This window comes from Hemitrygon akajei, chromosome 3, assembly GCF_048418815.1.
Source record: "Hemitrygon akajei chromosome 3, sHemAka1.3, whole genome shotgun sequence".
In the NCBI taxonomy this organism is placed as follows: Eukaryota; Metazoa; Chordata; class Chondrichthyes; order Myliobatiformes; family Dasyatidae; genus Hemitrygon; species Hemitrygon akajei.
In genome coordinates, this window is record NC_133126.1 from 122,267,287 (window position 1) to 122,293,027 (window position 25,741).

Genomic DNA, 25,741 nt, shown 5'->3' on the forward strand with positions numbered 1-25,741 from the left:
TGTCACCGGGGCACCAGCCAGTGCAAACACTGTCACCGGGGCACCAGCCAGTGCAAGCACTGTCACCGGGGCACCAGCCAGTGCAAGCACTGTCACCGGGGCACCAGCCAGTGCAAACACTGTCACCGGGGCACCAGCCAGTGCAAGCACTGTCACCGGGGCACCAGCCAGTGCAAACACTGTCACCAGGGCACCAGCCAGTGCAAGCACTGTCACCGGGGCACCAGCCAGTGCAAACATTGTTACCAATGTACCAGTCATGACAGTGACATTGTGGAACAATTACGACAGAGGTGACATTGCGGAACCAATCAGAGAAAAGAATGAATGAGGAACCAGTTTGTACAAACACAGACATTGTGAAACCAATCATTGAAAATACTGACACTGTGGAATCTGTCAGTATGGATATTAAAGCTGTGGGCAAGGCTAATATCCACCTCTGATGTCAAAAATATGTGAGGGGGCTGAGCAAAGGGAGGGAGTCCAAAATAAGAGGCTTGAGAGGGAGGTGTCTGACTTGGAGCCTTGTCTGAGTTGAGCCTTTGAGGACTCCCTCTTGTGGCATTTGTGTCAAGAGAAGAAGGAAGTGTTGAGGCATTTATAGCTTGAGTAGCCTCGGCAGATATGTGAGGTCATGGTCTAGGTGCTGTGTGATCTAGACTGTGCCTCATCCTCCTCCTCCTCCTCCTCCTTGTAAAATGGCAGTGTGTCCAAAGGCGGCTCATGGAGCTGTTGGCCACTGATGTTTCCTCCATCACAGATCCAGAGAGAACTGGTGCCTCCGTTCGTTCTTTTTACCAGACACTGTCTTCACCAGATCCTTCCGAGCAACGATGCATGTAAAGTTTTGTGGGATGATCTACCGAAAGTCGGCCTCTGGTTGCCAAGTGCCTAGACATTCCATTGACGTTGGAGGAACTGACTGTAGCCCTCCAACGTCCAGAGGGGCAAATCCCTGGGGCTGTATGCGCTGTCTGGGGAGTTCTGAGAGCCTTTTGGGAGGCAGCAATGTGAGGGTCTTGGGAGAAAGCCTGGTGACCGGAGACCTAGACAGTTGTAGTCCTGCTGCCTAAGAAGGGTAAATCTTCACTGCTTGAGCAACTGTCACCTGCTCTCTCACCTCAGAACAGTTTGCAAGATCTTTGCCTGAGCGATAGCCATTATTCAGGATTTTGTGCCAGCCCAAGTGATTCAGTCTGATCAGTCCTGCACAGTCCCAGGCCAGTCTATTCAGTGCAACATACGTTTGGTCTGGGACCTTGTCCACAAGTCCCAGCGGACTGGCATGTTGGTCACCTTCATCTTCTTTGACAGGGTGGATCATGAATATCTTTTCAGGATTAGTTTGGACTTGGGCCACACCCTGCAGCCCTGCACTGATTCTGTATTCTGCATCCTGAAGATACGTGGTCCTTGTTGGTTTCCTTCTGCTTGGGAGTACATCAGCAACATCCCACATCTGGCCAGATGTATTCCATCCTCTTAGATCCGTTCCTGTGTCTTTTGGCACATGCTGACAACATGCTCCTCGTGGTCACAAACCCTCTTGACCTGCAGAGGATGTGCAAATGCCAGCAGGTTTTCTGCACTGCATCCTCCAGCCAGGATTAACTAGGAGAGATGTTTCAAACTCTTCATAGGTTAGTGGCAGCTAACCTCCAATGGCAAGGGGTACCATGCACCTGCTCTATCTGGGGGTCTACCTAAGTCCCACTGAGGAAACCTAGCTGGTGAAGCGGCTGGACTTAGAGACATAGATCTTTACCAGCAGCTTGCTGCACATAGGTCATCTGGTGACCCCTCTGTTGTCGTAATGGTTGAACACTTCTATGCTGCTCTCTATCTTTATCACCAGGACCCAGGGGAAGTTGGTGAATTTCTTCTGATCATTTCTGATCAATAGGATCACTGGTTGGTTCTGGGTTTCCCAATCGGGGAGGGTGCTCAATCATTGGTGCACCTGTATGCAGTTGATGACTCTCTCTTTAGTCCCCTTTGAGTCATCTACACTTTGAGCATCCTCCGAAGTAGCAGGTGATGTACTGACAGTATTTCACCGGGGACATAGCCTCCAGGAAGACATGCAGCTCCCAGCAGCCAGCAGCAACTGTACTGCTCTGAGGGTGTTACCTCATAGCCTATGCTGAGATATGGTGGCCTCCAGTCAGAGCAATCTGTCATTCTGAAGGAGAAACATTTTGACAGTGAGCACAGTTGGCTCCCATCCTGTTGAGAGGGTTGGGGTTGTAGACCAATTCTTCCTCAGCTTTTCTTGGGTTGGCCAGCATTCTCATCAGATCCAGACCCCAAAACTTCACTCAGGAGCTGGTCCCACATAAGGAGAACTATTTTTCCGAGGTACCCTTTATGCCATTCCATGCCGTGCAGAAGAATTTTCTGTGCAGACATTCCCCTGCACACATCCTTGCCATCATCTGCCAGATGGACACATTATGGAATTTGATTCTGCCATATGACAGTCCCCAGTGGAGATCTGTCTATTAAAGAGCCCACCCCCTTTATATCGGAGACCTGCAGTGGAGAGTTGCAGATTTTTCAGCTAGTTCACAGATACGCCTAATACCCATCGTTTCTACAGTCTGAGAGAATCCATGTTCCATTATATGAAATGTGAGAAACTGCAGCCTTTATTTGAAAGTTTGAAGGAGATGCTTCTTAAATTTTGGATGCACTTTGGTCCGATGTTCTTGATCTTTGTCATCTTGCGTGGGGTTGGGGATGGTTTTTGGTTGAGGGATCCCTTTGCTAGTCTTTTCCTGGGCCTGGCCAAGGTGGCCATTCATATTCTAGGGAGCTGGCATTTGAAAGTTCTGCCTAATCCCTCCTCTCCAAGCTTATATCTATGTACTGATGTCTCTCATGAAGCTTCACACAGTGACAGCAGAAATCCTTGGAGGCTTTCTGGGACCAATGGATGCCCAGGGACATGACTGCATCCTGGTTAAGGATGGTCATGTATTGATTTGAAATTTAGCGAAATATATATTGAAATATGTGCTGCAAGTACTGTAGTCTTAGTAATGTTTTAAATAGAAAATCTTGTAATAAACCTATTTTAAAAAAAACACTGACATTGTGAAGCCAGTCAGGTGTAATTACTGACACTGTGCAAGTGTGACACTGTAACACAGGTCAGTGTAACCAGTAACAAACTGGAACTGGTCAGTGCAAATACTAGCACTATGTCACTAGTCAGTGTGTTCAGTCTGACACTCTGACCCCAGTTAGTGCACATACAGGTACTGTGGAACCAGTCATTACAAATAATAATTTAACTCCATTCCTGCCAACATTGATACTGTGGCGCCTGTCAGTGCAAACATTAGACAGTGGAACAAATCAGTGTAAGCAAAAGCACTTGGTACCAGTCAGGCACTGTAGCACTGCAAACACTACATTGTGCAGCCATTCAGCACAAACACTGAAAATGTGGCACTTTAGTGCAAACAGGGAATCTGTGGCACTATTCTGGGCAAGCACTGGCACTGTGACAGCAGTGAATGGAAACATTGACACTGCAGGAGCCAGTTAGTGTAAACAGTGACAAAGAATTCCACTGGGGCACTAGTAATGCAAACACTGACACTATAGCATCAGTCAAATCAATGTCTGAGAGAGGCACAGGGCACTGCAGTCACTGAGTGAATAAAATACTGCTTGGTGTCGACATGATTGGGCACTCTGGCACTGCAGAACTTTGAATTAGTGTGACACTGGATCAGTGTGACAAAGTGTTGCATAATGACTAGATGAGTGTGACGCAGGGTAGCGCAGTCGTTAGATATTGGTGACACAACACAACATAATCATTAGATCAGTGTGGAAAAAGCACAGTTGGCTCACTTTGAAGGCATTCAGTGTATACACTCAGCCAGTGTGGCCCCAGTCAGTGTACTCACTGGGTGAGTGTGACACTAACTAGTACAATAACTGAGACACTGTGAACTTTACATATAAATAAATGAAACTTTTGCAGAAGTGACCATTTAGCAACTTCTGCAGTCCTTCATTCAGTCAGAGTATTGCTGAAGTTTAACTCGTTGGTATTTTCCTGCACTCAGCCCATTTACCTTGATCCTCTCAGTATCATTCAGTCTATGTCCTGGCTCTCCTTTGGCTGCATTTCCACAGACTTCAGATGGAGAATTGCAAAGGTTCATTCAGTGAAGCGATATCCCCATAGTATTCCTGAATGGCCAACTCTTTGTTTTGAGACACGCGCCTTGCTAAACCCCTGAATACTGTACACATCAATGAAATAAACTTCATCTTTTTGAAGTTTAGAATATAAAGTTCAGACTCATTACCGTTTGTTTATTCATTTTTTCTGTGCCATGTTGTACAATGTGGGTGATCATGGTCTTTCCATGACCATGACTGTTCTTGGCAAATGTTTCTACTGAAGTGGTTTGCCATTGCCTTCTTCTAGGCAGTGTCTTTACAAGACAGTTGACCCCAGCCATTATGAATACTCTTCAGAGATTGTCTGCCTGGTGTCAGTGGTCGCATAGCCTGGACTTGTGATGTGCACCGGCTACACATACAACCATCCACCAGCTGCTCCCGTGGCTTCACATGACCTTGTTTGGGGGCTAAGCAGCCTTGCTCAAGGGTGAACTACAAGCTAGCAGAGGGAAGGAGTGCCTTACACCTCCTTTGGTAGAGACGTACTGCATCTCCACCCTGCCACCCAGACATCCATTATAATCTTCCTAAACAATAAACATACCATCCCTGCAATCAATCTTCTGAACCTTTGCTGAACTCCCTCTGATGAAAATTTATGCAAACCAGATGAGGGCTTACCAGAAACTAATTGGGGCAAGGTGCATTTTGTGCTTAACTTGCAGTAGGTAACAGTATATCATTTGCCTTCCCAATCACTTGCTGCACCTGTCTGTTAACTTTCAATGATTTGTGTATGAGAATGATCAGGTCCTGTGAGCAGCAATGCCTTTCAATCACTCACCATTTACAAATGCTCCATCTTTGTACCAAAACCTTTCCCTGAGGTACCACACTAGATGCACATACCAAACAAAGACTAAGAGCTGTAGTGGACAGGGTCTCACATGAGGAAAGATTGACTGTCTGGCCTTGTGTACAATGGAGTTTAAAACAGTGAGAGAAGAATTAAATGTAATGTGTCGAATCCTAAAGGGTCTTGACAGGCTGAAAATGTGGAGAGCAACACACACAAAGTGCAGGTCAGGCAGCATCTATGGAAATGAATAGATAGTTGACATTTCAGGCTGAGGCCCTTCTTCAGTACTGAGAAGGAAGGGGCAAGATGCCAGAATAAAAAGGTGGGGGGGAGGAGACTCACTCACACAGACTTATACCTCAACAATAAAAGCCGCCATCACGCCTCCCAACAGAGAGCAGTTCTTTCTACTTCGATTAACCGTTTGAAAACTATTTTGGACCTGGAGAGTCCCTACAAGGAAACAAGACGATTATGCATGCCGTTCCTACAGAATGGCTACAAGGTGAAGGAAATCAATCAGGCCCTTAAAAAAGCCAACGGAAAAACGAATAAAATCTAACAACGGGGAGGAACCCACCTGTCTTCCCGATATTTCCATGGTTTCTGGAAAGATTGCTAGAATCCTGAAGAAATGCTGGATTAATACCATCCACAAACCTTTCTCGAATCTATGGAATTTTGAAGGATGATAAGTTATGTCATCATTGTCTGTGTAGTCACCTCCTTAAAAACTTCAGAATGCAGGCAATTGTGTTCTGTTGATTTCTTGCCTTTCTGTCCCACCAATTCCTCTGCAGTGTTACTGATGTTGATTTCTTTAGTTCTTGATTCATTTTAAGTCTCTTTACTTCCATTCTATCTGGGAGGTTTTCTGTTTCCCTGGCTGTAAAGTCAAAACCAAAATAATTTCTCCATGATTTCTTTATTTCTCAATCCTTTTTTCCTGCTTTTGTCTGAAAACTCCTTTAGTTAATCTTTTACTCTCTATATATCTCCAGAAGTTGTAGTAACCTGTTTTATGTTTCTTCTGAAGCTACATTCGTATTCAACTTTGCCTTTCCATTTCATCCCTCTGCTGAAATCTAAAATGTAGTTTTCCTTTGGTCTAATTCCATCAATGTACTCCCACTCTGTATGAAACAGTCACTGCAATCATCAGGGAAGTGGTGAATGTCAGTCCAATTAGCTGTCATCAGTGCAATCATTTGATCAGTATCACACCAGCAGTTCTAATCAAAGCCGTTAATAGGTTGGTGTCATACCAGTCACTGACTTCATGGCACAGTGTGACACCAGTTAGTGCAGTCCCCAAATCACTGTGGTGCCAAATGTTTCAATCATTAAATGAGTCAACAATCTATTCAATATATCAGCTTCGCATAAGTCAGACCAATCAATGAATATTCATTGTCAGTGCAATCATTATGTGTGTGAGGTGAGCCAATGTGGCTACTGAGTGAACACTGTATCAGTCAGTGTAGGCCCATAGAAAGTGTAACTCCACCCACTTCAACTTGGGATTTCATGCACTACATTGATAGATCAATTGAGTGGATTTTCCACAGTGCTTAACTTTGTCATTGTTTTGTAGTACCACCTCAAAGATTTTCAGTTCCCCTCCCATTTCGTCTTTGCTTCTTCATTGGGAAGGAAAGGGCTTAATCAGTGATGTATTTTGCCACATGCCAGGTCATACGTTCAATCGTTCCATTTAGTATCAGAGAAATGTATACAATATACATCTTGAAATTCTTTTCTTCGCAGACATCCATGAAAACAGAGGAGTGCCCCAAAGAATGAATGACAGTTAAATGTTAAAACCCCAAAGCCTCCCCCCACTGCCCCCTTCCACACACAAGCAGCAAAGCAATGATCCAACCTCACCCCACCCACTTTTGCAAAAAAGCTTCAGCACCCACCACCCACCAAGGCCCCCAACAAGGCCATGATCTGCAGTACAACAAAAACTAATCGTTCACTGGACAATTTGACATGCCACGGGTTCTCTCTCCCTAATGAAGGGAAAAAGAGGTGTCCCCATTTCACAGCGAGAGGGGAGACATAACAAAATAACTCAAACTCACTGGTTTACAGTGTTAGAAGTCAGTCACACTACGTTTTTTCTGAGTTCTGTGACTCGGAAACCGGCACCAAACTCACCCACCAACGAGGGAGAGAGTGCAGGCAACTTGTCAAGCACACATCTCCGACAACTGATCCGTCATTACCAATGTTCCATTCCATCCTGCAACGCTTCAGTCGGAGGCATCAGCGTAGAATCAGCTCATCCCCAGGGCCACGAAGCCTTGGAACCCTAAAGGCGTGCTCTTCTTCTAGACTGCATCCTGGGGATATCAAAAAGTAACCGGTCATGTGCCCGTAAGAGCGGGTCCCAACCCCACAAAGAAACAAAGACTGAATGTAGGTCAGGGTCTTCAACAAAACCCCATCCACCCTGAAAGGGAAAAGGAGAGACATCAAAGGTAGAAATTAAGCTGTTTTCATTGAGGAACACGAAGGAGTCGTAACTTAGAGCCATCATCACTCTGTCCCTGCTTTCTCTGGTTGTATTGAAGGGAGATGCGATTTCTTTAGTGGCTTCTAGGCATAGGTCTTTCAATGGAAATGGCAAAGCTTAACAACTTGGGCCTGTTTTCCATGCCTTTTAGTTCAGATGAAATTATTTGCAAAGAAAATGTTAGCCTGATCCTTTGTTACTTGTTGCACTCATTCTAAAAGGACTAGAATATAAAAGCAAGGGTATAAGGCTGAGACTTTATAAGGTTTTGGTCAGACCACCTGTGGAGTATTGTGAGTAGTTCTGGGCCCTTTATCTAAGAAAAGATGTGTTGGCATTGGAGGGGCTCCAGAGGAGGTTCGCGAGAATGCTTCTGGGAATGAAAGAGTTAACGTATGAGGAGCCTCTGTACTCGCTGGAGTTTAGAAGATTGAGGAGGGATGCTATTAAAACTTATTGAATATTGAGAGGCTGAGGTACAGTGGATGTGGAGAGGATGTTTCCAATAGTGGAGGAGTCTAGGACCAGTGGGCACGGTCTCAGAATAGAGGGACATCTCTTTGAGACAGAGATAAAGAGGTATTTCTTTAGCCAGAAGGTGGTGAATCTGTGGAATTCATTGTCGCAGGCGGTTGTAGACGCCAAGTCAAGTTTAAAACAGGTTGAGAGGTTCTGGATTATAAAAGAGGTCAAAGGCTATAGGGAGAAGGCAGGAGACTGGAGTTGAGAGGGATAATAAATTAGCCTTAATAGAATGGCAGAGCAGACTCAATAGGCCAAATGGCCTAATTCTGCACCTGTGTCTTATTCTCTTATTTGTTCTATGTTACTGATCAATGGATATCGAAGGGGTTTTTACATGGAGATCATTAGCTGGGAAGTGTCTGATACCCAGATTTTCCATTCCTGCTCTTGCCAACAGTTAGCATTCATTCTTCAGGATTTAGCTTCAAGCAGAAACATCTCTACATTTACCCCAGCAAACCATTCACAATCGTAAAGCTTGTTGTTGAGTCAAGAGGTCCAACCCAATCATTCCAATACAGTGGTGGAGAGTACCTCCTAGATGTAGAAGGTAAATGATTTGCATGACCCTGTGGTGATACGTTTCTATGATGGGCTCTCTGCAGAAACAATGGTACTGGTAGACAGTCCCAGAAAAGCCTAGGAAATGTCTGTTCTCATTATGTCTGTGATCCACTCAGGAGTCATGTACAATATTCTGTGATCAGAGTGGTAGCACTTGTCCTGCATTTTGGCCTTGGAGCTGAGCTATTGTTGGTAGTATGCTACAAGAAGCACAATGATGATACATTGAACCCACCCGTCAATGGACCTTGCAGATTCTCAGAGGCTTCTGTTTTAATCGTATTTGCACATCCACAGAGGCCCACATCCAATGGACAGAAAGTTCACACAGTCTCCTTACCCATTCTGCTCGTCCTGTACTGGTCATTGCTTGTACTAAACTGTGAACTGGTCTTTCTAAATTCCACATCCAGCACTGATCAATCCCCATGCTACATACTCTGTACTGTTCACCCCTCCTCATGCCACATGCTGATTTGGCCATGTCATTCAGTGCATACTCACTCTATAGCCTCATCCTGTATAGGCTGCCCATTGTCCATGGTCCACCTTCTGCAATACTCTATAATGTGTAACAGTTGTAGTTGTAATGTTTGGATAAGCAGGTTAATTATGTGTAACTCATAGATTGTTTCTTACCCAAATTACGAGAAGTTCCTCTCTTTCTGATTCAGCGAGTGATATAAATAACAGGTGAATATTGTACAGTGGGAGTGGCATATTGTGATATCCCTATGAAATGATTGATATTGTTTGAAATATTTCTGTGATGTACCTTTACACTTCAGTTGAAAATACTGAATATTGAAAGTAATTTTTGTGATCTTGCACTGGGCATCCACTTCACAATCAATCCATGCACTGGCTAATTCTGGTTTTTATTTACAAATACAGCCAGCTCTGGCTGAAACACTGTGTACTGTCCAGCTGAACAAACAGGCAAGACTGGCATTCACTGAGAGCTGAAATGAGTTTGCGGCCCTGTTCTCACACCTCACACACTGACTAGAGAGCTGGATACCAAAAGGACCTTCATTTTTCATTCTCCCATTGGTATCCTATTTAAAATAATAGCTAACAGGTTTTGAGAAAAGTTGAGGTTACGATCAGTCAGCAGTAACTACAACGCTTAGTTGTTCTCTGCCTAAATCAGCAACTTGGCCCATCAAGCCCATTCCGTCTGCCAGGGGTACAATCTGCTGGGCTCCTTCTGACTTCTCTGTGACCCTGCAATTTACTCTCTCTCACACCTGGCCATCGACTCAACTTTGTTTCTTTCTGCCATTAACCAACACTAAACAGCCAATTGACCAACTAGCATTCCTTTTAGGATGGGGTGGGGGAGACCCACACTATGACAGAATAGACATGAACACACCGCATCTGAGGTCAGGTTAGACCGGATAAACACACCATAAATAGTAGCTCACTCAGTGCGGGGGAGAAGAGGTGGTAAGAGTGTATTGTAAGCCAAGTGGTAGGCCCGTAGCATTCACCATATTTACCGATACATTAACATGGGTATTGCCTTCTCTAAACTACATAAGCTAAAGAACCAGTAGGAGAGAGAGAACATTATAAATAGGGAGAGTTGTCCTGGTCTGAATGCACTGTTTAAGTGGGGTAGCAAAAGAGGAACTAGGAGGCAAATGAGTACATAAAACAGACCAGTTCCACAGGGAAAGGAAAGGGAGGAGGCTTATGGTTATTACACTGAGTAGGTGCCTGAACTAGGGGTCTGATATCTCCCCCTGTGCTACCTGATCCTGTAAGCACAGAGAGGAAGGAAACATGGTGGTGGTAAGGCCATGTGACGGTCCAGTGAGGTGAATGCCAAGTGCAAGTTCTGCTGCATGGAATACTCTGACAGGATAAAGGGTTGGATTGGGCTGCTCTGAATCTGTCCCTCAGATCTATGAACTCAGTAAGAGGTTGGTCAGAAGAGGTCAGGAGACACTGGGAAGTGTCTGGTTGGGTGGCTCACATATCTTCTGATTCTGCAACGGTGTTGTAACCCTCATTGGGTAGAGTAATACCGTCAGGAAGTGGTCTCACCCAGAACTGGGAGCCATTGACCATGCTACCGGACTACTTTCAACTTTGTCAATGTTCTGTATAATTATTACATTTTAAATCAGCTCCCTAACTGTTCTTTAAAAGAAAATTTGTCAGATATCTTTTGCTTACTGATCTGTACCCAGATATTGAGATGCACATTCTGTATGAGTCTGTCCCGTGTGTAAATGTTGCCTCTGTTGGCAACGTGACATCTTACTTTGTTAACAGATATTTGCCTGGGAACTGGCTTCTGACCAAAGCTTACTGACTTCAGGTTACTGTGGAGCAAACTTAGCAGAACCTTGATGAGAGGTGTCAGTCAGAGAGTTTCCTGCTGATTGTGGAATGATGAGGTTTTATTTAACATGTCTTTGTCTTGTACTAACCCTAGTTCCCCTGTCTCTGGCTGTACTAGTACTCCCATTTTCAACACTTGCATGACTGAGCGCATGGCTGATCTCACCCCCTCCCCCACCTTCTCGAACCCTGACTCTGACATCACTGAGCTCGCAGATGAGCAGCATGATGGAAAGGAGGAGGAGGAGGAGGATGAGGAGGAGCTGGACGATGAAATCTTTCTGGATGATCCCTTTTCTGACCTGGGGGGAGACGAAGGGTACCAGTTCCACCATGATGGCCAGGACCCGTTTTACGACCGTTCACCCTGGTTCAGTTTAGTGGGAAGGTTGGTGAGGTCTCCAGAGCATGAAGGGAAGGGACTAGCTCTTTCACTCTGAGAATAGTAACCCCAGTGGCAAGTGCTCACTAGAGTTCTTAGCCATTCACCATAAATCCCAGGTTTTCCTCAGCAGCTGTTCCGTCGCACTGAGGGAGATCTCTTTCAAGACGTGGACTGTAATATTCTGCTACAATAGTGCAAAAACTGTCCAGAAGAAAATGAAAGGAAAGCTGAATAAGATACTGGCATAAACATTGAAAATGCCAAACTAAAATTCACACTCATGTTGTCAGATAGAATGGAATCCTACTGTATACAAAATGTGGTGAAAGTCTTGCAGTCACTGATTATAACTTACCTGGGAATGCTGTCGTTATATAACCGTGTTAATCCATTGGCAGTGAACTGCTGGGTTAGGAAGTTTCAAAAGCTGGGTATCTTACTGAAAATGTGCCCTTTGTTCTGCATGAGGTGACTCTCGACAGAGATTCCTTCAGCCCTGGGAAAGTGAATGTGTTATTAGCACATGTTTCACTGCTCTGTGGGGTAATAAGGTCCAATGGATCCCCAGGTTGATATCCTTGTGTTTGGGGATGTGCTGACGGAGCAGAATTCTACTTACTAAGCTGTGTGTTCCTCTTGTCAGAAACAATGAAATGCTTCAGTTGGATTTTGGACAGGAGAATCAGGAGCACCAAGTATGATCTTCTAAATCCAATGAGTGGCTAGCCAAAATGGATGCAGCCTAAACAGTTAAATCTCTGCCTTTGCAACACAGTTGTATACATAAGGATTCCATTATATCTCTAAAAGTGCTTTCTCAGTGGCTTCCAGTATGGTTGACGATCAGGCACTGCAGTGAGACTTGCATTAATAAACAGTTTACTACTCCTTTGCGTTAACTTTAAGAAATATTGTGCACCTTTTCCGTTCTGGCTACCTTTTGCCAGTAAAGCATCTGGTAGAACTAAAAATTGTAGGAAAAGCAGAAGGGATCAGCTTCTTCAGCAGAGATATCCGTTGCCTATGTTTAATCTCAGAAGTCTGCAACATGTAAACAAAAAATTGAATATACCCCTTACCTTCTGACTAAATAGTGTTGCAGTGAGGAAGGAAGAAACTCTGAATTATGAGAGAGGTTAAGGCTTCAGATGTGATAGTGAAGGTTCTTAATGGAAAGCACAAGTAAATGAGCAGGGGTATAGAAAATTACTGATGTGGATGATGTCTCTTGAACTGATGGGAGTTGGCTGGAAGGAAGCACAGAATGGAACAGAATTACTAAAGTAGCTTGGGATAAGGAGAATTGCCAAGAGTTGTATATTTTGAATTCCTGGAGTTCAGAATCAAAATCATGTTTAGTATCACCAGCATTTGTTAACTTTACAGCAGCAGTACAATACAATACATGATAAACAAAAAAGACGAAGTACAATAAGTATATTTATGTTAAATAGTTAAATTAAGATAAATCATACAAAAACAAATTAAAAGCAAAAAGTAGTGAGGTTGTGTTCATGGGTTCAATGTCCATTTAGAAGTCAGATGGCAGAGAGGAAGAAGCTGTTCCTGAATCACTGAGTATACCTTCAGGCTTCCGTACCTCCTTCCTGATGGTTACAATGAGAAGAGGGCCTGTCCTGGGTGGTGAGGGTCCTTGATGATGGAAGGCGTTTTTCTGAGGTACCGCTCCTTGAAGATGTCTTGAATACTACGGAGGCTAGTACCCGTGATGGAGCTGACTAACTTTCTGCAGTTAGGGAGATGAGAGATTCGAGATGAATAAGGGCAAGAGTTGTCAGTGAGTGTTCCTTAATGCAGGGTTAAGATGGAAGGAGTACAGATTTAATATAGTTCAAGTTCAGGAGGCCAACATAAATATAGAGATGAAATATGTTGCAGTAATATTTGTGAGATGAATTGGGGTACTGATAATTATACATGATGCTGGAAATGGAGTGGGAATATGCAAGGGTTCGGATTTCTCTGCCCAGTCCCCACAGATCCTGGTGTGAAAGTTGATCTTAGCCTATTCCTCAGTTATGCTTAGGAAGAATTATTCATTGAGTGCCTCCTGAGCAGCCTGATTGTAAAGGTAATAAATTTATCATTATTGGAATGTCTAAAAATATTTTAAACATCATTTACATTTAATGAATATTTATTGCTTTGCTTCTGGTTTAGAAGCAGTTTTTGAATTATACTGGCATGAATGTGAACTTCTCTAATAACTTGGAAGATTAGTCCAGGTGTCAATGCAGTTGCCTTATCAGTTTTATGCTTCACAGTCCAAGGTCATTTATAGTATCATCTGAGATCTTTTTTCACAGCAATGAATCCTACTGTTCTCCTGATGAAAGAGCTTGTCCCTTTACCATGTCATCTCATTAGGGCATGCCAGACGTTTTGAGTAGGTCATGCCAAGGCATCGCAACAAGGCTTGCCAAGGCATTCAGTTTCCAAACGTGTTACAATTAATCCCAATTGGCTATCTCAGCACAGCGGCTTTGTAAAAAAAAAAATAATAATAATTTTATCAAACTGTTTTGCAACATGCTGTGCTGCCATTTTGAAAACCGCTGCGCCAGATGCTGGGTATCTTCTGTTAATTTTACAAGCTCTACAGTAGAAGCTGGCTCTACCAATGTTTCCTTTCAACTGATGTTTTCCATTTCTTTGTTTATTGTGTTGAAAGCTTTGTGTTCTGAGCATGCCACCTTTGCACCTCACCAATCTTGTTCAGCTCCGTTGCGTTGGGCACCGTATATTCAGTCTGCTTCAAGTGTCTTCCTGTGTCCAAGGTATCTCTTGGTGATTGTTGCATGAGTCACATAGGTGTTTTTTTTTTATTCCTATTTGTCCATTTTCACATCAGACCTGAGCTAATCAGTACAACATGGTCATTTGCCCCTGAAACTAGTTGGAAAAGGAAGGGGATTAATTTTGTTAGAAACCTAGTCATATCTCTTTATTAGAAACACATTCAGTGAAATATGTTTTCTTAATTATTTCTGAGGCAGCAGAATCAATATCAGGTTTTAAATTCTCCTCATGAAGTATGAAAACAGATCTTGTGCTAATGTTAACAGTAAACACAGTCATATTTTATAAGCCCCTCCCAAAAATCAGATTAAAAATCATTAAAGTTTGTTGGAGATATCTGAAGCTCAGAATATAAACCATTTAATTTTGGTGGAACACTTTGGACAGTGTCTGACAGAGTGGTTATAAAAGCAGAACACAGAGCAACACCTGGGGAAAGGGAAACAGTTGATGTTTCAGGTCCATGACCCTTCGTCAGAGATTTTAGTGGCCCCTCACAGAGAAAGTGCCAAGGGGAATTGTTGGTGACGCTTTGATCAGTTCCTGATGATGTCACCCCTGAGAATGTGCTCACTTCTGTGTGTGTACAGTAGGTGGGAAGGTCTGCATTCCAAACTGTGTTCCTCATGGTCTCTACTGAGAACTTTTGTAGAATGAAAATTTGGGAATGACAAACGTGGAAGTAAAATTATATACCATCAGCATCAGACCCACCATGTAAAAATGAGTAGAGTGATCTACATTCTGGTGATACACACAGCATATCGTCAGTTCATCAGATGGCAGACAGAATATTCATTTTTGTATGACGTTTCCAGCCCTATCCAACTCTGAATCTTTCCTGGCCAGAACTGGGAAAAAATAATCAAAATATGCAAGTCCAAGCATCTTGAAATATTAAGACATTTATAAAACCCACTACTTGAACCCCAGTACCACAAGCAGTGTATTCCCCTCCCCCCACCAAACCATCTCCATGGTTAAGCACTGACCAGTAATCAAGATCATTCACAAGGAAAAGCATGCCCCTCTGCCACATATGAGTGACATGAAATGTGGGAGGTGCAAAAGTGAGAGCAAGAAACAACCTGACGTTAACATGTCACTGAAATCAGTCAGGAAATCTTATTTCACTCATTTAAATCCAATGGTCTGATGGACAACAAGTGTTGGCAGGAAGACTAGTGTTCCCTTAATTCGACAACTTTGATTCCAACAGTGGAAATTCTCAACTTTAATTATCATGCAATTGCCCATAAATCATCCTTCAACAATGGAATTATTTAAATATCATAAAGGAGTCCCAGGGTAGAATTACTACCAAGTCATCTGACGTATCTCGGCACTGAGCTCACTACTGCTAACACAGAAGCTTCCTGACCATTTCACAGGAGCATGAAGAACATAGTATTGATTACCTTGGGAGCCTGTTTACCGAAGGTGAGCAGAATTGTCAATCATATGGAATTTTACAGTGGTACATGGAAGTGTAGTGCACCGAACCATTGCAACTTCAGCATTGTTGCTTATTTTCCACTCTGCAGCAGAAAGCTTCACAAAAAGATTACAAAAGTGTTTGCTCTTCACAATTCTGCAGATGACTAAGTGTCATTTTCCGGCAGTGGCTCTCATACAGCTGGCAGTCATTGGTTAGAAGGAAGTAGACCATTTATCTCATGTTGCTTAAAATGCAAGATTCTCCTAGATTGTGCCCAGAGGATACATTGGAGAAGGAAAAAAATCACAAAAGGTTTGGATCTGATTGCCCCTTTACTTATTGTTAGTTTCAGATTTTCAGAGAGCTTCCTCTCTCCGGGGAAGTTGCATTGTTTTAAATAACCTGACCACAAATTTATTCAGGTGAAGACAGATCATAGTGTGCGAAAAGAAATAATCTATGGTTGTCCTTCGAAGCAGTTGAGTATTTCAACTCCAGCCAATGCTGAAGGTCATACTTTGAACACTTACCACATTTAGAAATAGTTTAAAAAAAAAATAGAATTCAGAAAATTGGTACCAAATGATTAGGAAATGGAAACCCAGTTAATTTTTTAATATAAATGCCAATTTTTAGTTGCTGCCAATGAACTCGGAGCCGTGACATAATGTTCCACAAGAAATGCAGGCAGTAGTTCTGCATAATCTCAGTATAAAATCTGGGAAGGATAACTACATAAAGTAATATAAAATCTTGATGTGAGAAATTTCTAGATTATACAGAAAAAATGCCCTCTAAATGTAATGCCATGGCTACACAGCAAGTTGTCCCAAGATACCACCCCTCATAGGGGCAGAACATTATCTCCTTTACTTTCCTCCATTTCCCACAGGCTTTGTGAAAATGGTGACAGAAAATGGCAAGTGCCTGGTAAACTTTTAGTATCTCTCCAGATGAGTCCATGAGAAGTTTTGATCTTCAGAGTATTACATTTCATGTGGAAAATTTACAGTTCAGGCAATGGAAACTGGGTGATAGTCCCATTTGGATTTAGTTTTCTCTTGAAGCAGACTGAATCCACTGGATCCAGTATGGTCGCTCATATTTAATGCTACTGAATATCTTTTTTCTTTATGTTCTTTTTTACTACAGATGTTTTTATGTCCACAAAGTTTGCTTGATTGCAAGGCAGCAGTGACTCCCTCCCCTTCCATGCTGATTGTGACTTGTTGATGAATCTTTTAGTGCTACGTGTGTGGTTGTCTCCAGTTTCTCTCACCTGGCTGGCTGTGGCTGGCTTTCGATACTGCTTTGTTTTGCTGCTTTGCTTCCTGGCACTGTGGCGTACTGTATATGTTGGATGAAGATTGCAGGTGGTTCTACTTTGATCACTCAGGGACTTTACTCTTCACTCCCTTTCTCAGACATGAATACAACCTCATCAATGGAATCCTTTTTGCCAATGGCCAATCAAGAGGCCTTCTTAACAAATTCAATAACCTTTTCCTAAAACTTAGTGAGAACAAATAATACATATTTCCTGTCACCCTAAGTACCCATTTACTGGGTTGCTTGTCAGTTCCTGTTCAAGTGATGGCTGTTGAAAATTTTATCCGTCTGTTGTAAAGTTACTGCAAGTTGTCCAGTTAAGGGTCTGACTAACTTGGCCTACAAGAATTCATTAAAGGTTAAATCATCTGAAAACATCCAGCAGTGCCTGTCCACATAAAGCTGCAGTGGCTGCTGGATGGTAGCAAGATGGCTTCAGCTAGAGAGCGTGGTACTGCTCCACAAATCACCTTATGACGGAGATAAGCACAGAAACCTGTTGCATGAATGCGTCACTGTTGAAATTTGTTTCAGAGCTGAAGGCAAAACTTCCAGAAGTAAGAAAGTTTAAGTTCTGACAACTTTAATAACATTAAACATAAAGTTAACAGTTCACACCAAAGCAATGTTAGTCTTGAGAAGACACCTGAGAAAAGGAATCCTGTTCACTGTTGACATTAGTTAAAGAAACCTGAGATGGTTATTTCAGACAGATAAGCAGGGTAACGTGCAGAGATTGGCTGAATACAGATTCATGTTTTTTACAGAAAAACATACGTTCTATTTCCTGCTTGTCTCATCAACAGAGAGTGTATTCTTAAGGAGAGGGTTGGTCATCTAAGAAAAAAACCTGTCGAAATAATTCTACGTTTGCTCATCACTCCTTATAATTTTGGCCTATTTATTGCTGTTTCCCTGAGTTTGATTTTCAGTTCATGAGAGCTCAGGATACCCGTCAACATAAGGAACGCTGGAGGACCATCACAGTGTGTCTTTGTTCCTCACAGCTGAGATTTCCTTCAGAGCTAGTGTTGGATTGATTCTCCATGCTTTGGCCATTCTAGTCAATGAGCATTAGTCATTCACTTTTCTTGTCACTCTTGCAGTGTTGCTTTGTCAGTTTCCTGGACAGGTTTATGACTATTGAAAATGGTTTCTGCCTAATCAACTGTCCAGACCAAGGTGCTGCAGGTTGTCCAATGATTACAAGGAGTTTGACATTCTTTTTCCAAGAAGTCACCAACGTAAGGCTCACTTCTGTCTGCTCTGCCTCTCCTTTTCCATGAAAAACATTTCAGAATGTAAGCTCCTGCACCTTCGCAGACTTTGCTGCAACCCACCATGGGCTGCTTCCTTCCTGGTACCTGCATACGGACGGAGTCTTCTCTCTTGTTTTCCTTCTTTCTGTAAATTCCCCCGTGACTCATTTTTCTGGGTCAGGAATCTGAATTGATCCATGAAACATTGGCCTTTGTCAGTGTTTCCGATGATGACATGGGGATTGCAGCTGTTCTTGGCTGGATTTGGGGGATCAGTCAATAGCTCATCCCACTAGAATTCTGCCAGGAAGAACACATATAAAGAAAATACATCCTGGACTGATCAACAATGTGCACATGTTTACCTCTTCTTTGAGAAGGAATAACCAGTTGGGGCAACAGTTATTAAACTAAATATATTTTCTGGCTTTGACTTTTACTCATTCCTTTAGAGCAGGGTTTCCCAACCTGAAGTCCACAGTCCCCTGGCTTAATGGTAGTGGTCTATGACATAAAAGAAGGTTGGGAACCCCCTACATTAGAGGGATCTGAGGATGAACTTATTCATCCAGAGGGTGGTGGAAGCAGGTATTCTCAACTTTTAAGAAGTATCTGGACAAGAACTTGAATTACCCGTGCACGGTAAGCTGAAGACCTAGTCGTGCTGAATAATATCGGTCTGCAGAAGTACTTGGTGATGAGCATAAGCATGGTGGGCTGATGGGCTCAGTTCTGTGCTATATGATTCTCTGTCTCCATGTTAGGAAATTGCTGTCTTGGTTAGATTGTCAACTGTGATCCTATCAATGCCACTCTTGCCTTTGAATCAGACACTTGTTCATTGAAGGCTTCTTCCAGAAACACCAATGATGTGAGGGAGAACATTAAGGTGCTTTGTTATGATTCAAAAGAAAGTCTCTAATGAAGTTGGATGATCTACCTTTATCTCAGAACTATGGACCATCATGCACTATCTTGGAGAACGTGACTTACTTTAATTGAAGAATGAGATAGTTGCAAAGGAATTGCTTGGCTGGCCAGTTATTAAGCATCTTATTAGGAGATTTGCATTTCTTGGCAGATACTCTTTTATGAAAAGTTGCCTCACCAGTTGCTGCTATAAAGTATCCAAAAGTAACATTCATATTTGCTTGAACTTTCCCTGAAGAGGCAGGAGGAGAGCCGTAGTTTAAAGAGCAGAGGTGGTGTCGGATATAGACCAAAATGCTTTTGGTTGTGATGAGTTCCAATCACAAAGTGAGCCAGCTAATTCTGTGTTGTGGGATCTGAAGTCCACTGTCAGGTCCCATCAGTATCAGCTAAGTCTCCAAGTCCACCCAGTATGCCCGACGGCTGATCAGACTATTCCAATTCTGCCAATATTCAGCTATACCTGGCCAGCTGAATTCTCATGGCTACTTCTGTGCTTAACCTCCCCACCCCCACTTTCAATATCCAGGAAATACACTTCTTCAGGTGGCCAGCAGATTAGATTTTGCCAGGACAGCTTCTGAACTAGCACAAATTCGTCACCCAGTGGGTTAGTACAAGACATGATTTGAATGGTCAAGGCAAAGTGAACAGCAGCCTACTCCCCAGCTCTGGACAATGAGACAATCTGAATGAACTCAATACTTAATGCAATCCGATATGTGAGCACAAAGAGCTAGGGATATGTGCTGCAGAATCCAACCACTGCCACCAGCCCATTGGGTTGCTATATGATGACTAGAATGAAAAAGACCATATCGGCCAATCAAGTTGGTGGTTTCCATTGTCCAGTACTCACTTCATGTGGGGAGAGAGAGAAAAACCTAAACACCAACTACCAGGAAAGTGGAGTGACATTAAATAAAGTCAGCTACAGGTCATATTTGCTTAAAAAATATTGGAAAGGCAAAAAATCAAATCCAAACCTTCAGTCATTCCTGTTCTCCAAGTATCTTTTCTTTCTCACAGTGGAGTGCGCTCTGTCTTCAAAAATGTCTTGCCTTAACCACTTCCAGCTGCAAGACCCACCAACCAACTGCGCCCTGTTTTCTAACAGCCCTAGCAGTGAAGTCCCTGAGCCAATGTGGAAGTGTAGAACCACCTAAAGGTAAAGCTGCAGTTAGGCAGATTGGCTCATGTGCTTTCTGTTTTTCTTTCCAGAGCATTCGTTTATCTCAGTAACCTGCTATACCCCGTGCCACTAGTGCACCGTGTGGCAATAGTCAGTGAGAAGGGAGAAGTCAAGGGATTTCTACGTGTGGCCGTCCAGGCCATTTCTGGTAAGCAAGAAAGTGTGAAAAGACTAAACATCAGAATGAGGTACAGTGGGTCACACGGAGTCCAGTCACCCTGGGACATAGTGGTATCAACAGAAAGGCGAAAATCATAATAAAGAACTGTATGGAATGTGTTTGGTTACTCAGGGATTAAATCATTAGAAATCATTAGAACAGAAATGGATTTGAATGCAGTGAAGGTTTGCAATCACCATTGTGTTCTTTTGCCATTGCAATCTCATGAAACGTGAAAGCAGGACAGTTGATTTACTCGTACCATTTAAGATTTTACTTAGCATGTGAAGTTAAAATGACCTTTTCTTGTGTTTTCGTATTTAATACGATATTTTTAGCATGCGCATTGAAGATCTAAAACTGGATATAAATTCAGAGTATGCTTTCTGAGTTCATTATCATAAATCAAGCGCTGTTAGAAAAATAATTCCAGGATTAACAACACACTTACATGTGTCAATTGAGCAATATTTTTATTTTTTCTGTTTTTAGCTGATGAGGAAGCCCCAGACTATGGTTCTGGGGTTCGACAATCAGGAACAGCTAAGATTTCCTTTGATGACCAGCACTTTGAGAAGGTAATGCTGCTACCAAGCTCTTCTTTGCATGCTTACTTCCTGAACCTCATTATATGTGGTTTACCAGATGATTTTATATTTCCTTACAACAAAGGGGGAAGCCATTTTAGCCTATCTGGTTTATGCTAGTTTACAGAATCAGGTTTAATATCACTGACATATATTGTGAAATATGGTGTTTTGTGGTAGCAAGACATTGCAATACCTAATGAAAACTATAAATGACTATATATATATAATTGTAACTTAATTTTAAAATAAATAGTTCAAAAACAATGCAAAAAAATTGTGAGGTAGTGTACATGGGTTCATTATCCATTCAGATATCTGATGGTGACGAGAAATATGCTGAGTGTGTGTCTTCAGGCTCCTGTACTTCTCCCTGATGGTAGCAATAAGAAGAGGGCTTGTCCTGGTTGATCAGGTCCTTAATGACTTAATCGCCTTTTGAAGATGTCCTCGATGCTGGGGAGGCTAGTGCCCATGATGAAGATGACTGAGTTTGCAACTTCTGCAACTTTTTACGATCCTATGCATTGGCCCGCCATACGAGATGGTGAAGCAACAGTTAGAATGTTCTCCATGGTACATCTGTAGAAATTTACGAGCACCTTTGGTAACATACCAGGTCTCCTCAAGCCCGAATGAAATGTAGCCACTGTCGTGCCTTGTTTGTAATTGCATCAATATGTTGGGCCCGGGATGTTGACACCCTGAAACATGCAACTGCTCACCCTTTTCACTGCTGATCCCTTAATGAGGACTAGTGTGTGTTCCCTAAACTTCCCCTTCTTGAATCCACAATCAATTCCTTGGTCTTACTGACGTAGAATGCAGGATTGCTGTTGTGATCACCTAATTAGCTGACCTATTTCACACCTCTGCACCACCTCATCACCATCTGAAATTCTTCCAATGGTAGTTGTGTCATCAGCAAATTTATAGATGACATTTGAGCTGTAGCTTTAGAGAGAGTGGAGCTACAGGCCAAGCATGCATCCTTGATGTGTGCCGGTGCTGATTGTCAGCGAGGAGGAGATGTTATTTCCTCCACTTGCACTGACTGTGGTCTCCTGATGAGGAAGTCAAGGATTCAGTTGCAGATGGAAGTACAGTGGCCCAGGTTTTGGAGCTTGTTGATTAGAGCTGAGGGTATGTCTGTGTTGAACACTGAGCTGTAATCAATATACAGCATCCTGACGTAGGTATTTCTATTGTCCGGGTGAGCAAGGCCAAGTGGAGAGCTAGTGAGATTGCATCCACTGTAGACCTATTGAGGTGATAGGCAAATTGCAATGGGTCCAGGTCCTTGCTTAGTTAGGCAGGAGTTGATTCTGGCATGACCAACCTCTGAAAGCTCTTCAGATGCGAGTGCAAATGAGCAATAGCCATTGAGGTAGCTCATCCTGCTCCTCTTGGGCACTGGTATGATTATCGCCCTTTTGAAGCAGGTGGGAATCTCCGACTGCAGCAATGAGAGAGTGAAGATAAAAGCAGATTCAGTTCTTTTTAGATACAAATTCACATTCAGTTGATGATAAATTTATATTGTGGGAAGCAATGAAGGCATATTTGAGAGATCAGATAATGTTATACTTCTAAAATTAAGAAGGAATATATGATAGAAATAGATCAATTGGAAAAAGAGATTACAAAATTAGAAAAAGAATCTCAAAGATATATGACAGAAGAAAAACAAAGACAACTTATTAACAAGAAATTACAATATAATACACTTCAGACATATCGAACAGAAAAAGCAATTATGAGAACTAAACAGAGATATTATGAACTAGGTGAAAGATCACATAAGGTCCTTGCATGGCAGTTAAAAACAGACCAGTCTTCTAAAACGATAAATGCAATTCGAACAAGAGTAAATAAAATTACTTATAAACCTTTAGAAATTAATGAAACTTTCAAGAATTTTTATTCTGAATTGTATAAATCAGAATCACAAAATGATAATGTCAAGATAGAAAGGTTTTTATCACAAATAACTCTTCCAAAATTGAATTCGAAAGAACAGAAGGGATTAGATATGCCTTTTACATTAAAAGAGGTCGAAGAAGCTCTAGGATCATTTCAAAGTAATAAATCCCCAGGAGAAGATGGATTTCCACCTGAATTTTATAAAAAGTTTAAAGATATATTAATTCCTCCTTTTATGGAGTTAATACATCAAGCGGAAAGAACGCATAAACTTCCAGAATCTTTCTCGACAGCTATTTCAATAATATTGCCAAAAAAAGATAGAGATCTTTTAAAGCCAACATCATATAGACCTATTTCTTTGTTAAACACTGATTATAAAATAATAGCAAAAATCTTATCTAACAGATTATCTAAATACTTACCAAAATTAATACATATGGATCAAACAGAATTTATAATGTAACTCGGTTATTTAGTATAATTCATTTGGCTCAAAAGAGGGAGGAAATGAGTGTGGCAGTTGCTTTAGATGCAGAAAAAGCATTTGATAGATTGGAATGGGATTTTTTATTTAAGGTATTGGAAAAATATGGATTAGGAGTATCTTTTATAAAATGGATTAAAACCTTAAATATTAATCCCAAAGCTAACGTAGTGACAAATGGTCAAATTTCAACACCATTTCAGTTAACAAGGTCAACTAGGCAAGGTTGTCCATTATCACCTGCTTTATTTGTGTTGGCGATAGAACCATTAGCTGAATTAATTAGAATGGACCCAGATATTAAGGGTTTCAGAGTTAATCAGGAAGAATACAAGATTAACTTATTTGCTGATGATGTTCTGCTTTATTTAACAAACCCAGTGCACTCGTTGCATAAATTATCCTATAGATTAGAAGAATATGGGAAAATATCAGGTTAGAAAATAAATTGGGATAAAAGTGAAATTTTACCTCTTACTAAAGGAGATTATAGTCAATGTCGATTAATAACTCAATTTAGATGGCTGACAAAAGGTATAAAATATTTAGGTATAAGAGTTGATAATGATATAAAGAACTTAAATAAATTAAATTACTTACCATTATTGAAAAAAATTCAAGAAGATCTTGATAAATGGATGATATTACCAATAACATTAGTAGGTAGAGTAAATACCATAAAAATGAATATATTCCCTAGACTACAATACATTCCAATCACTACCAATACAACTACCCCAGAAGTTTTTTCAAGAGTTAAATAAATATGTGAGGAAGTTTCTTTGGAAAGGTAAGATGTCAAGAATATCGTTGGAAAAATTGACATGGAAATTTGATCTAGGAGGTTTACAACTTCCAAATTTTAAGAATTATTATAAAGCAAATCAACTTAGATTTATTGCATCCTTTTTTTGAGAAAAAGACCGGCATGGATTAGAATAGAACTAGATAAAATAGGAGAAAATACACCAGAAGATTTTATATATAACTGGGAATCTAAATGGATACAGGAAAAGAAAGAATCTCCTATATTAAAACATTTGATTGACTTATGGAATAAGATAAATGTTGATGATGAGACAAAGAAATCTTTATTAGCAAAGAGATCTTTAATTCAAAATAGATTTATTCCTTTTACAATGGATAATCAACTTTTATATAATTGGTTTCAAAAAGGAATTAGATATATAGGAGATTGTTTTGAAGGAGGTATATTAATGTCATTTGATCAATTAAAGAATAAATATAAAGTATCAAACAACACTCTTTTTTGTTACTTCCAATTAAGGGCTTATTTAAGAGAAAAATTAGGTCAAACAATGTTATTGCCAAAATCTAATGAAATAGAAACTTTAATTCAAAAAATTTATTTCTTGTATGTATAGCTTGATTCAAAAACAGGCAATTAAACAAGGAATCCATAAGTCAAGACAAAAATGGGAAAGTGACTTGAATATTAAAATTGAAGAAACAAATTGGTCAAGACTATGCCTTGATAGTATGACAAATACAATAAATGTCCGGTTAAGATTAGTGCAATATAATTTTTTACATCAATTATATATTACACCACAAAAAATAAATTAATTAAATCCAAATTTATCTGATCAGTGTTTCTGATGTAACCAAGAAATCGGTACTTTTTTACGTTCTACTTGGTCTTGTTCTAAAATTCAACCTTTTTGGACAAATTTAAGAGTCTTATTGGAACACAACTTCCACATAATCCAATATTATTTTTATTAGGCGATATTGAAGAGATAAAATCGAAACCCAAATTGAATAAATATCAGAAAGAATTCATAAAAATTGCACTGGCAGTAGCCAAAAAGGCTATTGCAGTTACTTGGAAATCGGATTCATACTTAAGTATAGATCGTTGGAAGAATGAAATTTCCAGCTGTATTCCACTTGAAAAAATTACTTATAATTTAAGAGATAAATAAGAAACATTTTTGAAAATTTGGCGCCCTTATTTACAAAAGACAGGATTAAATATATAGGTGCTCCAAAGATAAAATAATTGGTTATTTGGGAAAAGAAATAAATATACATACTAAAGTTATTACGAACTCCATGGAGCATGTGGGGATCTTCCGATATCCAGGCACTCTCTCTTTCTTTCTTTCTTTTTTTATCTTTTTCTTTTTTTCTATAGGGATGTTAGGGGGGAGGGGGGAAGGGTATATATTTTTTTCTTTCTGTAATCATTTGAAAACTCAATTTAAAAAAGTTTTTAAAAAAAGTGAGAGAGTGAA

The 25,741-nt window shown here is 41.1% G+C and overlaps 1 protein-coding gene across 27 annotated transcripts in view; it reads left to right on the forward strand.

Moving 5' to 3' along the window:
* Positions 1-25,741, forward strand: part of kif1aa (kinesin family member 1Aa) — a 399,876-nt gene that overhangs the window by 292,882 nt on the left and 81,253 nt on the right. For 11 of the 27 annotated variants that reach the window (XM_073040705.1, XM_073040709.1, XM_073040710.1 and 8 more), the window contains 3 exons: positions 11,068-11,361; positions 20,356-20,474; positions 20,979-21,064. In XM_073040705.1, the coding sequence (XP_072896806.1) occupies positions 11,068-11,361; positions 20,356-20,474; positions 20,979-21,064 (499 nt within the window). The remainder of the gene's footprint in view (positions 1-11,067; positions 11,362-20,355; positions 20,475-20,978; positions 21,065-25,741) is intronic. The other 16 variants (XM_073040721.1, XM_073040722.1, XM_073040723.1 and 13 more) reach the window with 2 other exon arrangements.